Raw genomic sequence first — 16,510 nt, 5'->3', positions numbered from 1 at the left:
TTTAAAATTTATAAACTAACACAAATGATGTGAATGGAATGTTACACCAATACAGTATTTATAATCATATGATATATTGCACAAAGGTGAAAATTTTTTAATGTGCTTTATGATAAATTAAGCTCAATAATCTAATATTCCAGGAATAAAGCAGAAGAAGGTCATCGGTTGGTGCAGAATTTGTTGACTTCTTGTTTGTTTGTTTGTTAAATGAAATAGATAATACAATAACAATCATTTTTTCCCATACAGAGTTTTCTAGTTCTCTTCTGTTTGCTGAGGAAGAAGGACTTCAAACCTCTAGCTCTGGCCTTCAGTTATCTAATAGAAATGAAACACTTGAACTTTTGTCTGAACCTCCAGTTTGTTCAGTTAATTTCAGTTCTAAAAAGGAAGGCAGTGTCCCAATTTTCATCAAAGAAGCGTCAAATGCTGAAATAAACGTAGGAGATGTGGCTAAACTATCTGTTACCGTCACTGGCATTCCCAGGCCCAAAATTCAGTGGTTCTTTAATGGAGTAATGTTAATCCCTTCGGCTGACTACAAATTTGTTTTTGATGGTAATGACCACAGCTTGATCATTCTGTTCACAAAATCTGGTGATGAGGGAGAGTATACGTGCACTGCCAGTAATGAACATGGACAGGCAACATGTAGTGCCTATCTGAAAATAAATTCCAAAGGAGAGGAACACAAAGAACCAGAATCAGCAGAGGAGAAATCTCTGGAAAAGCTTGAAGGTCCTTGTCCTCCTTACTTCTCGAAGACATTAAAACCAGTTCACTGTGCTCAGGGGCTCCCTGCTGTCTTTGAGTACACAGTGCTTGGAGAACCTGCACCGACTGTTTTGTGGTTCAAAGAAAAGAAGCAGCTTTGCACCAATGTCTACTACACTGTCATCCATCATCCGGATGGTTCTGGGACATTCATTGTCAACGACCCTCAGAAGGAAGATAGTGGTCTCTATGTCTGTAAAGCAGAGAATGTGTGGGGTGAGACCACCTCTGCTGCAGAGCTGCTTGTGCTTCTGGAAGACACAGATGTGACGGATGCCCCCAGCAAAGCAACATCCACACCAGAGGCTCCTGAAGATTTTCCACAGACATCATCACAGGGCCCTGCTGTTAAGGCATTTGACTCAGAGCAGGAAATTGCGGCTTTTGTAAAGGACACCATTTTGAAAGCTGCTTCAATTGCAGAAGAAAAACAGCAGTTTTCTTATGAGCATATTGTTAAAACCAGTGAACTGAGCAGTCAGGTTACTGTCGTAGCTGAGCAGCTGCAATCCACCATCATGCTGAAGCAGGATATGCCTGCTCCTGAAAGCACCAGGGAAATTCTTTCCATCAGTGGCAGTATTCATGTCCAGCCTATCAAGGAACCACTTCCCAGTTTACAACTACAGGTTGTCCAGTCCCAGAAAACCCTCCCCAAAGAAGATATTCTAATGCATCAAGAGCTTGAGTCACAGGTGGTGCTATCAGATACTGAAAAAATTTCCTCAAGTGCCGTGTCTATAGAAGAAAGCAGTTCATTAGCAGCTGAGCCTCTGAAAACATTATTAGATGAACCTGAAGGGAGTTATCCACAGTCATCAATAGAAGAAACCCCACCCCATTTATATCCTACCTCTGTGGCTGAGGAGGTACTTTTACCAAAAGAAAAAACAGAATCCACAGTGAACAAAAAGCGAAAAGTTACTCTTCAAAAGCAAGAGGCACACGCTGCCCTGATCCTGAGTCAGAGCTTAGCTGAGGGGCGCATGGAAAGTTTTGAGGGTTCTGACATCATGATCTCTCAGGTCTCCTCAGAACACATGTATACAGAAGGGGAAATCTTCATAGAAAGTGTGGGTCAACTGGACAGTGCAGGACAAGATTTTGCAGCCAGGGTTGAGGAAGGCAAGTCCTTAAAGTTTCCATTAGCTTGTGAGGAAAAGCAGGTCCTGCTCAAGGAAGAGCATTCTGACTTGCCAGTGCCCCAGAACCAAACCACTGAGTATAAAAAAGAGCCCATGGTGATAAATGGCATACAGGAGGTGCAGGGAAGTAACATTCTTTCTAAGGAAAGTTTGCTTTCTGGTATTCCAGAAGAGCAACAGTTAAACCTGAAAACTCAGATCCGCAGGGCTTTGCAAGCAGCAGTGGCTAGTGAGCACCAGAGTCTTTTCTCTGAATGGTTAAGAAACATTGAACAGGTGGAGGTCAAGGCCGTAAACTTTACCCAAGAGCCCAACCGTGTGATGTGCACCTACCTTATTACCTCAGTGACATCTCTAACAGAAGAATTAACCATCACTATCGAAGGCATTGATCCTCAAATGGCGAACTTGAAAACTGAACTGAGGAAGGCCTTGTGCTCTCTGATATGTGAGGAAATGAACATCTTAGGGGCTGAGGAGCCTGGAATTCAGAAGGGAGCCAAAATGCAGGGAGAAATGGATTCTCTCTTAGATCCACAGAAGCTTGAAGCAATCACTGAACCAGAGGTTGAATCTAAATTTCTCATCTCAAAAGAGGAGGTCAGTTATTTTAATGTAGAAAGTCAGCTCAAAGCTATGGATACCACAGCTGCTTCCATGGCTGTTTCTGATGAAAAACAGGATGAGATACCAAAACCATCAGAGGATAAAGAGAAATCCTCTGAAGGTGGTACTGAGGAGGCTGGTGCAGTAGAGATACAGGAAGCTGAGGGTCGCTCACTCAGAGAGGAAGGTCCAGTCATACTGACGCCCCTGGCAGACACTATTGCCGAGGAAGGGGACACCATAAGCCTCGCATCATCCATAACAAACGCCAAAGAGGTGAATTGGTACTTTGAGGGTAAACTGGTGCCTTCAGACGAAAAGTTCAAGTGTTTACATGATCAAAATACATATACATTAGTAATTGACCATGTAAATAGAGAAGAGCATGAAGGAGAGTATACGTGTGAGGCCTCAAATGACAGCGGAAAAGCAGCAACTTCAGCAAAACTCACTGTAGTCAAAAGAGGTTGGATTTTAACAATTAAGTGGATCAAGCTCTAACATTCACTGGATTGGAATGATTTAGGTTTCATCACTGAAGTTTCAGTTAACTGCCATTGCCAGAATGCAGTTTATTTAGAGTAAGAATCACGGACATAATCATGGTTATTAATTCTTCTTTTCCTTTACTGCCTTACTGGGTGGTATGTTATTATCGCCACTACCATTTATTTTTAAAACATATTTGCATATATATCATAATACTGAAGAACGTTTTTAGTCAATTTGTTTATGTAATATTGTTTATTACATTATTACACTATGTAATAAAAAGCTTTCAGTGAACACTTAGTTACGCTGAAATCGCCAGTCTCATCCTTAAATTCAAAATAACCATGATTAATTGTCCATATGTGTTTCTTGATTCAGTTCCTTTTTTGCTCTTGTTTCACTTCACCACTTTATTTAGTAGATCATGTTTTTTCACATTATTCTCAGTGTTCCTAGTCAGCATGGTATATTTAAAGAATATATCATGTTGTTCTGCATGTAAGTCAAAAGCATCACATTTTAATCTTTTTTCACAATTCACCGAGTAGTAATAATTGAATATATTATTGTCTTCTTTTGCCTTCACTGATCTTTCTCATTTTCCAGTCACTTGTCTTAAACTGCTACAATCCATCTCACCAATTTCAACTGTTTGACTTCATTAACAGCAACAGAAATTAGAAGGAAAAGCAAAATGTGGTGTGCCTGATAAGGAGGCACTCATGGCCTCTGCTTCCCTTTGCAGCTGCCCCCGTGATCAGGAGGAGAATTGAGCCCGTGGAAGTAGCCCTGGGCCACCTCGCCAAATTCACCTGTGAGATCCACAGCGCCCCCAATGTCCGGTTCCAGTGGTTCAAAGCTGGCCGAGAAATCTATGAGAGTGACAAGTGTTCTATTCGATCTGCAAATTATGTCACCACCCTGGAAATCTTGAGAACCCAGGTTGTCGACTGTGGCGAGTACACCTGCAAAGCTTCCAACGAGTTCGGCAGTGTCAGCTGTACGGCCACGCTAACTGTGACAGGTAAATGCTGTACACCGACATAGATGTTCTTCTGGTTCATATCATTGCCTGTTTTGCTTTTGGTGCAGGTACCGGAAGTGCTTGTCCTACCAGCTGGATCGAGCAATAGCCAAGATGGTAACATGGTGGCTAGGGACTGCAGAGCCTATGTGAGCCAAGAAATCATTATTTACAGTCACAGTTCTAACAATAGCTAGAAATAAAAATGATTTTTTATTTCAAGAGCAATATCAAGGAATCATATAAGAAGTGTCTCCTGATAGTTTGGGGTTTTTGTTTGTTTTCAATTTTATTCTCTTTCTTTTTAAAAAATGGCTGGCTTGTTGGAAATGTCTTGGATAACTGCTAATAGCCTAGCTTCATCCTTAATATTAAAAATTTCAGGGTAGTTTGGTGCTACTAAAAAGCAAATGATGTCCCAGTATATCTAATAATTTGGAACCAGTTAACCAATTAAGAACAGAATTACAAAATAAAAAAAAAAAAACAGCGCTTAAGACAAAAGTTAAACAAATCCTAATAAGAGATAGGGAGCTAGCATAGGGCTTGGAACTAGGATTCTGACCCTAGGCTTTATTACAGATTTAAAAATAAGAGTAACTATACACATATTCTGTTCTCAGTTTCCCAGTGACACACAGGATGACTTTTAAGTAGTTAATCCTCATCAGGTGTTTGAATGTCCTCATCAGCAAAAAAATTAGTAGCTCTTTTTTCTTTCTTTCTTTCTTTTTTTTTTCTTTCTTTCTTTCTCTCTTCTCTCTCTCTTTCCTCTCCCCTGCTGCTTTTGCTTTCTTTCTACCAAGGGAAAGTGTGAGTATGAACTTATGAACTATGGTTTAATGTCAGGGTAGTACTGACTTGTCTTATTGACAGAAGCAATGTACTAAATGTCAGGGCGGAACTGTCCCTCGGTCTTCTTTTTCTTTTTTTTTTTCCCTTTTTGAAGTATACTTGATTGACAGTATTACCTCGGTCTTTTTTTTCAGTGAGAGCATGGAGGAGAAGGGCAAATGCAGCGTATCTCTTTGAGTTGAAAACATCAGGGTTCCCTGGAGCTTCCTCTCCTCCAGAGTTCTTTTGCAACAGAAACTCCCACCCCAAGCCCATGATGACCCATTCAGTGGTTTTTGCTTTGTGATCAAAGTGTCTCTATGCCACCAAGTGCATGACGTTATTCTTAATGACACTTTGGGAAATTTGTTTACCCAATGTAGGCTGGTTCAGTAATGGGACTAACCCTTGAGCTTCAAATCACAAGGAGAAAGGAGAGGGAGGAGGGTTTTTTTTTTTTTTTTTTTTTTTAAATCAGAAAGAGAGGTTCCTAAAGACTTGCTTCTGAATGCAGAATGGAAATGGGAAATTACTGCTATAAATATTTTTACTAGTTTGAAACGAGTTAGCAGATGTATTTAAAGTTAAGCCATCTAAGGATTTGCCAGTGGTTTACATGAGGGTTAGAGAGACTTTACAAAACTACTCTAACTTTTTATCACTTAACATCCCTACTCTTCAGAAAAGTCAAGTACGTTTTCTTTATCTTCCTTGTACAGTCTTCCAATTTGCAGAATTAAAGTATCAGCTGAATGGCTTATCAAATAATTCAAACAATTAACCAGCTAGTAAAATGGACAAATCTTTAGCAATAGTTAGTTAATGTTGCAGAATAAAGGAACATTTGTTCTTTCCTTTGATAGAGACGTTCAAAGTGCCGTCTTGCTCCTCCATAAAAAACACTCTCATCCTTTTCCTTTGACACATCTTTTCATCTTATTAATACGTTACCCTACTTTAAATAATGTCTCATGTCTATCGAAAGTTATAACTCATCTTTTCTCTTTCTTGGAATATATAATTACAGCAAGAGCTTTGTGGGGATAAAATATAATGCTGAACACGTTTCTTTTTACAGAGGCATATCCACCAACCTTTTACTCCAGACCTAAGTCCATAACGACTTTTGTGGGTAAGGCAGCCAAGTTCCTCTGCACAGTGACAGGGACTCCAGTGATTGAAACCATTTGGCAGAAAGATGGCGTGGCCCTCTCACCTTCCCCTAACTGCAAGATTTCAGATGCAGACAACAAACACATTTTAGAACTCTCAAATCTTACAGTTCAAGATAGAGGGGTTTACTCCTGTAAGGCTTCTAACAAGTTCGGAGCTGACATCTGCCAAGCTGAGTTGATCATAATCGACAAACCTCATTTCATTAAAGAATTAGAACCTGTGCAATCAGCTGTCAATAAGAAGGTCCACCTTGAGTGCCAAGTTGATGAAGACAGAAAAGTCACAGTTACCTGGAGTAAAAATGGGCAAAAACTACCACCTGGGAAAGATTATAAGATCTATTTTGAAGATAAAATAGCATCACTTGAGATCCCTTTGGCCAAACTAAAAGATTCAGGAACCTATGTTTGCACAGCTTCCAATGAAGCTGGAAGCAGCTCATCTTCGGCTACAGTCACTATCAGAGGTAAGAAATGTGTAATTCTCCACTCCCTTCTTTGAAGAGATGCCTCAGTAGAAAAATTATTGACAAACAATGCAGTCAGTGCTTCTGTGATTAATTTCACCCAAGCAAATTTTTTTTTGGGGGGAAATCCCAGGCATTGTTTGATTTTTTTTTTTTTTAGTCTTCTTCAGAATTCACTTACTCTTGTTCATTTAAAACTATCTGCCATTAACAAGACTTGCCTAAAATTTCTTCCAAGAACCGTCAGTGTCTAGGCAATCCTTAACTATCTTCCTTCATAAAATTGTTCTTTGTATAAGTAGAATTTGTTTGGTTTGGGTTTTGTTTGTTTTATTTTTAATCAAAAGTTTGGGAAAGTATTTTGGAGACATGAAAAGCTGTGGAGTACACCACAACCTCTACAGAAATTTCATGAAGTTGTTGTGTGTGTATGTGTTGTGTCTTTTTTGTTGTCTCATGTCTACTTTTCTCTTGTGTAGTTTATGCTTCAGCTATCTTTCCCTTTCTCTTTTTTGTTAACTTCATGTAGAGCCACCATCCTTTGTGAAGAAGGTGGATCCCTCTTATTTAATGCTCCCAGGTGAATCAGCACGCCTCCACTGCAAGCTGAAAGGCTCACCTGTGATCCAGGTTACTTGGTTTAAAAATAACAAAGAACTTAATGAGAGTAACACAATCAGAATGTCTTTTGTCAATTCTGAGGCTGTCCTCGATATTACCGATGTAAAAGTTGAAGACAGTGGGAGCTACTCGTGTGAGGCAGTAAATGACGTTGGCAGTGACAGCTGCAGTGCTGAAATAGTTATCAAAGGTTTGTTCACTGGGTTGTAGTCCATTGTTTTTCTGAGAAGAGATTCTCTTTTTAATTGCCTGTAACAGATTACTTATACAATGCTTTTGTGCTTTTATAGAGCCTCCTTCTTTCATCAAAACTCTTGAGCCTGCAGATATAGTGAGAGGAACAAATGCCCTCCTTCAATGTGAAATCTCAGGCACTGGACCATTTGAAATTAGCTGGTTCAAGGATAAGAAGCAAATCCGAAGTAGTAAAAAATACAGGTTGTTTGCTCAGAAGTCTCTTGTGTCCCTGGAGATCTTTTCTTTTAATAGTGCAGACGTTGGTGAATATGAGTGTGTAGTTGCTAATGAAGTCGGGAAGTGTGGCTGTCTTGCAACACACTTATTAAAAGGTTAGTGACTGAAAAATTGATCTCTCTTTAATAAGTTGTCAAAATACCTTTCTTAAGCCATGGAAGGAAAACTGGTACTTTCTTTTCCTCTCCTAATCTTTGAAAATGTTTTGTCTTTGGTTTGACTTGGGGTCCTGGGAACAATCCAGTCTTTATTTTGAGACTTGTGTAAATGTTTAATCTCTGATAATAAAAGTGAATTGCGTAAGCCATTTGGGCAGCTGATAACCATGTATCTTCTATGCTTCTTTCTCACGGATGGAATTGTAATTTCTCTTGAATTGTGTTTTTTCTTCTAATTAACCAAAATTATAGATAAATGTAATCTAGATAAAATCCTTAAACGTATATGGTGTTGAAGTGTCTGGGAATTGATGTTTCTTATGCTCTCTTTCTTTTGCTAGAACCACCAACCTTTGTAAAGAAAGTAGATGATTTTACTGCACTAGCAGGTCAAACAGTTACCTTACAAGCAGCTGTGAGAGGGTCAGAACCCATTTCTGTCACATGGATGAAAGGACAGGAGATCATTAAAGAAGATGGAAAAATCAAAATGAGCTTTACCAATGGTGTTGCGGTCTTGATAATCCCCGATGTGCAGATTAGCTTGGGTGGCAAATATACTTGCCTGGCTGAAAATGAAGCCGGAAGCCAAACGTCAGTTGGGGAATTAATAGTTAAAGGTTCGTGTAGGAACATTTTAAGTTGATATATCCTTTTAAAATGAAACGTTAATACACACTTAGGGATTCTAACTATTTAATACCATTGTAGAACCTGCCAAAATCATTGAGAGAGCAGAACTGATCCAGGTGACAGCAGGAGACCCAGCCACGTTGGAGTATACAGTCACAGGCACCCCAGAACTCAAGCCCAAATGGTACAAAGATGGGAGACCTTTGGTGGCCAGTAAAAAGTACCGATTAAGTTTTAAAAACAATGTTGCCCAACTCAAATTTTATTCGGCCGAACTGCATGATAGCGGCCAATACACATTCGAGATTTCCAACGAAGTGGGCAGCAGCTCATGTGAGACAACTTTCACGGTATTAGGTTCGTATCTTTAGAAACCTATGCTTCCATATTCCTTTGAAACCCAACAAGTGACTGAAACTAAAATCACTGAGCGCTTTTCCATTTTTTTCTCTTCTTGTGCCATGAACAGATCGAGACATTGCTCCATTTTTTACCAAACCCCTCCGCAACGTGGATAGCATTGTTAGTGGAACTTGCAGGCTGGACTGCAAAATCGCTGGCTCCCTCCCCATGAGGGTGTCCTGGTTTAAGGACGGCAAAGAAGTAACTTCCTCTGACAGATACAGGATAGCCTTTGTGGAAGGCACAGCCTCTTTGGAAATAAGCAGGGTAGACATGAATGATGCAGGGAATTTCACCTGTCGAGCCACGAATTCTGTAGGAAGCAAAGACTGCAGTGGAGCCCTGATTGTGCAAGGTTGGCCGGGGACTATGCCTTTCATTCTTACATAGACCATGTTTAAATTAAGACTTCTTCCCTTTGATCGTGCCTCCTAACTCTTTGAAATTCTTTCTTACGCCCCTTCTTAGAACCACCCAGTTTTGTAATTAAACCTGCATCAAAGGATATTCTTCCTGGCTCTGCTGTCTGCCTGAAGAGCACATTCCAGGGGTCCACCCCTCTCACAATCAGATGGTTTAAGGGTAACAAAGAGCTAGTTTCCGGTGGAAGCTGCTACATCACCAGAGAAGCTCTAGAAAGTTCCCTGGAACTCTATTCAGTAAAAACCTCAGATTCAGGCACTTACACCTGTAAAGTCAGCAACGTGGCTGGAGCCATGGAATGCAGTGCAGACTTATTTGTAAAAGGTTTGCATCATTTTCCTGACCTCTTTGTGCTACCATTGTTCTAAGTTCTTTCCTCCTTCTCACAGTTCTTAATGACTTCCTTTCTTCCACAGAACCTGCCACATTTGTTGAAAAGTTAGAGCCATCACAGCTGTTAAAGAAGGGAGATGCCACCCAGCTAGCCTGCAAAGTGGCGGGCACTCCTCCAATTAAAATAACCTGGTTTGCAAATGATAGAGAGATTAAGGAGAGCAGCAAACACAAAATGTCTTTTGTGGAGTCCACTGCAGTTCTAAGACTGACAGATGTTGCCGTTGAAGACAGTGGTGAATATATGTGTGAGGCTCAGAATGAGGCTGGCAGTGACCACTGTGGTAGCATTTTAATAGTCAAAGGTTTGTGTTCACTTTGCCCATTGTGTTACCAAAGTTGTGGCCCAGAGCACAGACTCCTCCCCCATTAACTCAAAATAATTGCTTTTCTACCATAGAGTCACCTTACTTTACCAAGGAATTTAAGCCCATCGAAGTGTTGAAGGAGTATGATGTCATGTTGCTAGCCGAGGTGGCAGGCACACCTCCCTTTGAGATCACTTGGTTCAAAGACAACACAACACTGCGAAGTGGTAGGAAGTATAAGACCTTCATTCAGGATCAGCTGGTTAGCCTGCAGATCCTCAAGTTTGTGGCTGCAGATGCGGGTGAATACCAGTGTCGGGTGACCAATGAGGTGGGCAGCAGCACCTGCAGTGCCAGGGTGACTTTAAGAGGTTAGTGTTGGTTCTGATAATGGACTGATTTTCCTGCAGAGTTAGTGCTCATTTTTTAGAGCCAGTTTTGCTAGAGAGCTGGTCTTGATTGAGAATTCATTCTTCTGCTAGAACCCCCAGCCTTTGTAAAGAAGATTGAGAGCACCAGTTCCCTTAGAGGAGGCACCGCTGCCTTCCAGGCCACTCTGAAGGGCTCCTTGCCAATCACGGTGACTTGGCTAAAAGACAATGATGAAATCACCGAAGATGATAACATAAGAATGACCTTTGAGAACAATGTGGCCAGTCTGTACCTCAGTGGCATTGAAGTCAAGCACGATGGGAAATATGTCTGTCAGGCCAAAAATGATGCAGGAATTCAAAGATGTTCTGCATTACTCTCAGTAAAAGGTTGGTTCAGAGAGTTTGCTGTGGGTTTTAGGGGAAAAATGCTAATGCAAGTCTTTGAGCTGAGCAATTCACAACCCATACCTATCTTTGTTTTCTGCAGAACCTGCAACAATCATCGAGGAGGCTGTGTCTATAGATGTCACTCAAGGAGACCCAGCCACTCTGCAGGTTAAATTTTCAGGGACTAAGGAAATTACAGCCAGATGGTTTAAAGATGGCCAGGAACTGAGCCTGAGCCAAAAATATAAAATCAGTGTCACTGACACAGTCTCTATACTGAAGATTATTTCAACAGAAAAAAGAGATAGTGGCGAATACACTTTTGAAGTCCAAAATGATGTTGGGCGGAGCAGCTGCAAGGCTAACATTAATGTATTAGGTTGGTACAGTTTTTCTGTGGAAAGGAACTGGGCATTTCTATGCTCCTTCACATCTTAGAGCTTTATAGAAAATATAAATTGGTAGGTTGAATTAATGTTCTGTTTTTTGCTCTTTCATTGCATAGATCTTATCATACCACCCTCATTCACCAAAAAGCTGAAGAAAATGGACAGCATTAAGGGGTCTTTTATTGACTTAGAATGTATAGTGGCTGGATCACATCCCATAAGTATCCAGTGGTTCAAAGATGACCAAGAAATAACAGCTAGTGACAAATACAAATTCTCTTTCCATGACAACACTGCCTTCTTGGAAATCAGTCACCTGGAAGGCACAGACAGTGGGACCTACACTTGTTCTGCCACTAATAAAGCAGGACACAACCAGTGCAGTGGCCATCTGACAGTCAAAGGTTGGCAATTCTTATCTCCACCTCTCAAGAACTTATTGCTCTCTTATTTCTTAATTCTTACCTTTTCTGATCAGTTCTAAAATAAACCCTCCTTTCTCCTTCTGCTTCTTTTCCTTTCACACCAGAACCCCCTTACTTTTTGGAAAAGCCACAGTCACAAGATGTCAATCCCAATACAAGGGTTCAGCTAAAGGCACTCGTGGGTGGAACTGCACCCATGACAATAAAGTGGTTTAAAGATAACAGAGAGTTGCACTCGGGAGCAGCTCGCTCAGTTTGGAAGGATGACACCTCCACCATTCTAGAGCTGTTTTCAGCCAAAGCTGCCGACTCGGGGACCTACATTTGCCAACTCAGCAATGATGTTGGCATAGCAACCAGTAAAGCCACTCTCTTTGTAAAAGGTCTGGTCTCTACATCTCTTCAGTGTCTTGCTTGCTGGATATTCTTTGGGGACGGGGTGGCAGGGTGGAAAGAAGAGGCTTGAGAAAGCCATTTTGCTCGTTGACCTTTGGTTTATAAAATGTCCAACATCATATGTTTTCCCCCATCTTTAGAACCTCCTCAATTCATTAAGAAGCCCAGCCCCGTGCTAGTGCTGAGGAACGGACAATCCACAACATTTGAATGCCAAATAACAGGCACTCCTGAAATCAGAGTTTCTTGGTATCTGGATGGGAATGAAATAACAGCCATTGAGAGACATGGCATCTCCTTCATTGACGGTTTAGCCACTTTCCAAATTTCTGGTGCCAGGGTAGAAAATAGCGGGACTTACGTCTGTGAGGCTCGCAACGACGCTGGCTCAGCAAGCTGCAGCATTGAGTTAAAAGTGAAAGGTTCGTTACTGGATCTCATTCCCCTTCTGGCTGTTCTTCTGGCAAGGTCTGGGGTCTTCCCTTGAGTAAGCAGTTCTCTGTCTCCCTTTTGAATCTTTAGAACCTCCCACCTTTATCAGGGAGCTAAAGCCCGTGGAAGTGGTCAAAGATAGTGATGTGGAGCTGGAGTGTGAAGTTATGGGAACACCTCCATTTGAAGTCACCTGGCTGAAGAATAACAGGGAAATTCGAAGCAGCAAAAAATATACCCTGACTGACAAGGTGTCAGTGTTTAATCTCAACATAAACAGGTGTGATCCTTCAGACACTGGTGATTACCAGTGCATCGTGTCTAATGAAGGCGGCAGCTGTTCTTGCAGTGCTCGGGTCTCTCTGAAAGGTCAGTTAGACGCACAAGAAGCAGGTCACCCAGTACAAGTTCTGTCATGTTTTTCATCTTAGGATCAGGGGTAGGAGTTCAAATATGCCGCTTCTTTTCACACTGTCTCATTTAATCACAGAGCCACCATCATTTGTTAAGAAGATAGAAAATGTCACTACTGTTCTGAAAAGCTCTGCCACCTTTCAGAGCACCGTGGCTGGCTCTCCTCCCATTGCTATCACCTGGCTAAAGGATGATCAGATTCTGGAGGAAGACGATAATGTTCACATTTCTTTTGTGGACAACGTGGCCACACTTCAGATCAGATCTGTGGATAATGGACACAGCGGGAGGTACACGTGTCAAGCCAAGAACCAGTCAGGAGTTGAGAGGTGTTATGCTTTCCTGTTAGTACAAGGTGTGTAAGCTAGTCCCTTTCAAAGTTATTCTGTGGAGACAGTTTCATAAGCCATTCCTTATTTCCGTGGAATCATCAGCACAACTCATCCACGTTTTCGTTCTTTACTACAGAACCTGCTCAGATCATAGAGAAAGCTAAATCTGTGGATGTCACTGAGAAAGACCCAGTGACCTTGGAGTGTGTTGTGGCCGGAACACCAGAACTCAGAGTGAAGTGGCTTAAAGATGGGAAACAAATTGTGCCCAGTAGATATTTTTCGATGAGTTTTGAAAATAATGTGGCCAGTTTTAGGATTCAGTCAGTGATGAAGCAAGACAGTGGGGAGTATACTTTCAAGGTGGAAAATGACTTTGGAAGCAGTAGCTGTGATGCCTACCTGAGAGTGCTAGGTTTGTATCTTGGCCCCATTTAGCTTTTCTTATGTATGTTATATTGTTGGTAAACAAATGGCAACATATTAATGGATGTGTTTCACTGTTTGCATTGGACAGATCAAAATATTCCTCCATCATTCACCAAAAAATTAACCAAAATGGATAAAGTTCTCGGCTCTTCCATTCACATGGAGTGTAAGGTTTCTGGCTCACTTCCTATTAGTGCTCAGTGGTTTAAGGATGGCAAGGAAATCACTACAAGTGCAAAATACAGACTTGTCTGTCACGAGAACACTGTGTCACTGGATGTTAACAATCTGGAATTAGAAGATACCGCGAATTACACGTGCAGAGTCTCAAATGTAGCAGGGGACGATGCATGCAGTGGCATCTTAACTGTGAAAGGTTAGAGTTTCTTTACCTCTTCCTGATTCTTCTCTGTGACTGCTTATATTATAACATATCGCTCTTTCCAGGTGTCCTTTAGAGCTCAAAGTCTCCATAATTCTGTGTCTTTGGGTAGATATTTATTGCGTTTAATAAATACTCTCAGTCATTACCTCTTTTCAGTAATGTTTTCTTATATGTTCATAAAACTGTCAAAATGATCCAACTGCAAGGAATTTATTTATATCTATTTCTCTTAAAATCTTTAGAACCACCAAGCTTCCTAGTGAAACCTGAGTGGCAACAAGCCATACCTGATTCTACAGTGGAATTTAAAGCTGTACTAAAAGGAACACCACCATTTAAAGTAAAGTGGTTTAAGGATGATGTGGAACTTGCCTCTGGACCTAAATGTTTCATTGGTTTGGAAGGGTCAACTAGCTTCTTAAATCTCTACTCAGTGGATGCTTCCAAGACTGGACAGTATACTTGCCAAGTTACCAACGATGTTGGTAGCGACTCTTGCACTACAATGTTGCTTGTGACAGGTGTGCAAGTTTGATTGTTTTATGTTAGTCTCTCCGTGGTCTCTGGTCCTTTCTGTCATTTCTTAAAATGCAGCTACCCAGAAGAAAGTACCCTTTTTTCTAACACACTCTATTATGAACAGTAACTCTATTTGTTTGTGTTTTTCTCTTTCCTGTGTATTACTTCATTGAACTTTTGTTGTTTATCTCTGTTCTGCTCCCTCATCATCCTCTCTTTTCTTCACTCTCTAGAACCACCAAAGTTTGTAAAGAAATTAGAAGCATCCAAAATAGTGAAAGCAGGTGACTCAGCACGGCTTGAATGCAAGATAACCGGATCCCCAGAAATCAGAGTGGTGTGGTACAGAAATGAACACGAACTCCTACCCAGTGATAAGTACAGAATGGCTTTCATTGACTCAGTGGCTGTCTTACAGATGAACAGTCTCGGTACTGAGGACAGTGGGGATTTCATCTGTGAGGCTCAGAATCCTGCTGGTAGCACAAGCTGCAGTACCAAGGTTATAGTAAAAGGTAGAAACCTCTTTATTCTGTTCCTCATTACCTTAAACCCACCTTCTTCTCCCCTGTCTATCATAGCTCTTCATTCTTTCACTGTCATTTTTAGCTTCCATCTGAGATCATAGCATATTTTCCCAAACTAGTATCATTTCTCTTTTTAGATGTTTTCTTTTCTTAAGATCACTTACCTGTAGTCCATCATTCTGACGTATTTTTTTGTTGCTATTCATGTCAAAATTCTAATCACCTAAGCATAGTAGCCAAACAGTTCAAATTTGATGTTTCAAAAATAGTCAAAAAAACCCTCCCAATTAACTTTTTTCCTTTATTCAAATGTATATATATATATTTTATATATATTATATTTATTATATATATTAATATATATAATTAATATAATATATTTATTATATATATTAAATATATATAATTATATTTTATATATATTATATTTTTATATATATTTATATATATATTTTATATATATATAAAACATCATCCTCAGTATAATCTTTATCATTAAAACAAGCAATATTTACTACTTCTCTACATGATTCAAACAATACAGGTTTTAACCTGACATTTACAATAGGATGATTCTATATTTTTTTCCCTCTCTCAAAAATCAGTTCCTGTTTCTTAAAATTATGTCACTATACCTTGGTCCAAATAGTACTAGTATTTTCCTGAATTTTTGCCACAAAATCCAAGTTTGCCATGTTGTGAGGTAATTATTGCAATAACCATTTATTGACATAGAACACTTAGATTACAGATGTTATGGTAACTTTCATGTGTCCCAACTGTAAAGCATATACCAAAAAATTTTATCCCTGAAGTCAGTACTCCATGCAAATCATATTGATACATATACCTGGGTTTAAGGGGTTATTTAGGCAGGGTGGTTTTTTTTTTTTACATTTTTTTGTATCAATCTTTACAGTCCAAGAGAAATTAGTAAGGTGGAGTAGGCAGAATACTGAACTGCTCAGTAAGGTCCGTTAGGGTCTAGTCTGGGTTTTCTGTCACTGAAGCTGAGTGATTTTGTAGTCTGATGGCTTCTCTGAAGCTGTGATTCCTCAACACTAAAGTGATGGTGCTGGACCCACTATAGTATCTTGACTCTTTCTTCCAATTAAAAAGAAAGAAAGAAAAACATTCCATGAAATTAAATAGTTCAATTCATGAGAAATTCTTGTTTTTTACAGAACCACCTGTTTTTAGCAGCTTCCCTCCTGTGGTAGAAACCCTTAAAAATGCTGAAGTTAGTCTTGAATGTGAGCTTTCGGGCACACCACCCTTTGAGGTGGTCTGGTACAAAGATAAACGGCAACTCCGAAGTAGCAAGAAGTACAAGATTGCATCCAAAAATTTCCATGCGAGTATTCACATTCTCAATGTCGACACTTCAGACATTGGTGAATACCACTGTAAAGCGCAGAATGAAGTGGGAAGCGATACTTGCATTTGTACTGTAAAATTAAAAGGTAAGCATTATTACCTGCTCATGGAAGAAATGGCAGGAACATGCCACCTGCTCGTTTTTTTCTCTCTTCCATATCTGGACAATCTTACCAACAGTCTCCATCCATC

The 16,510-nt window shown here is 40.2% G+C and overlaps 1 protein-coding gene across 1 annotated transcript in view; it reads left to right on the top strand.

The window, feature by feature from the left end:
* Positions 1-16,510, top strand: part of TTN (titin) — a 274,604-nt gene that overhangs the window by 66,513 nt on the left and 191,581 nt on the right. Inside the window, exons 47-69 of the mRNA XM_084999975.1 lie at positions 253-2,994; positions 3,766-4,044; positions 5,957-6,520; positions 7,050-7,331; positions 7,432-7,710; positions 8,115-8,393; positions 8,485-8,763; positions 8,876-9,163; positions 9,277-9,555; positions 9,648-9,929; positions 10,025-10,303; positions 10,415-10,693; positions 10,794-11,072; positions 11,199-11,486; positions 11,612-11,890; positions 12,044-12,325; positions 12,426-12,704; positions 12,826-13,104; positions 13,218-13,496; positions 13,599-13,886; positions 14,138-14,416; positions 14,648-14,929; positions 16,126-16,404. Coding sequence (XP_084856101.1) covers positions 253-2,994; positions 3,766-4,044; positions 5,957-6,520; positions 7,050-7,331; positions 7,432-7,710; positions 8,115-8,393; positions 8,485-8,763; positions 8,876-9,163; positions 9,277-9,555; positions 9,648-9,929; positions 10,025-10,303; positions 10,415-10,693; positions 10,794-11,072; positions 11,199-11,486; positions 11,612-11,890; positions 12,044-12,325; positions 12,426-12,704; positions 12,826-13,104; positions 13,218-13,496; positions 13,599-13,886; positions 14,138-14,416; positions 14,648-14,929; positions 16,126-16,404 — 9,204 coding nt within the window. The remainder of the gene's footprint in view (positions 1-252; positions 2,995-3,765; positions 4,045-5,956; positions 6,521-7,049; positions 7,332-7,431; positions 7,711-8,114; positions 8,394-8,484; positions 8,764-8,875; positions 9,164-9,276; positions 9,556-9,647; positions 9,930-10,024; positions 10,304-10,414; positions 10,694-10,793; positions 11,073-11,198; positions 11,487-11,611; positions 11,891-12,043; positions 12,326-12,425; positions 12,705-12,825; positions 13,105-13,217; positions 13,497-13,598; positions 13,887-14,137; positions 14,417-14,647; positions 14,930-16,125; positions 16,405-16,510) is intronic.

The sequence above is a fragment of the Sus scrofa genome, chromosome 15 (assembly GCF_054392235.1).
Source record: "Sus scrofa isolate SSC_HxYL_T2T_F1_AM1 chromosome 15, Sscrofa_HxYL_maternal_Yorkshire_Landrace_v2.0, whole genome shotgun sequence".
Taxonomy (NCBI): Eukaryota; Metazoa; Chordata; class Mammalia; order Artiodactyla; family Suidae; genus Sus; species Sus scrofa.
Note: the sequence above shows the minus strand (reverse complement) of the source record. Positions and strands in the feature narration are given on the sequence as shown.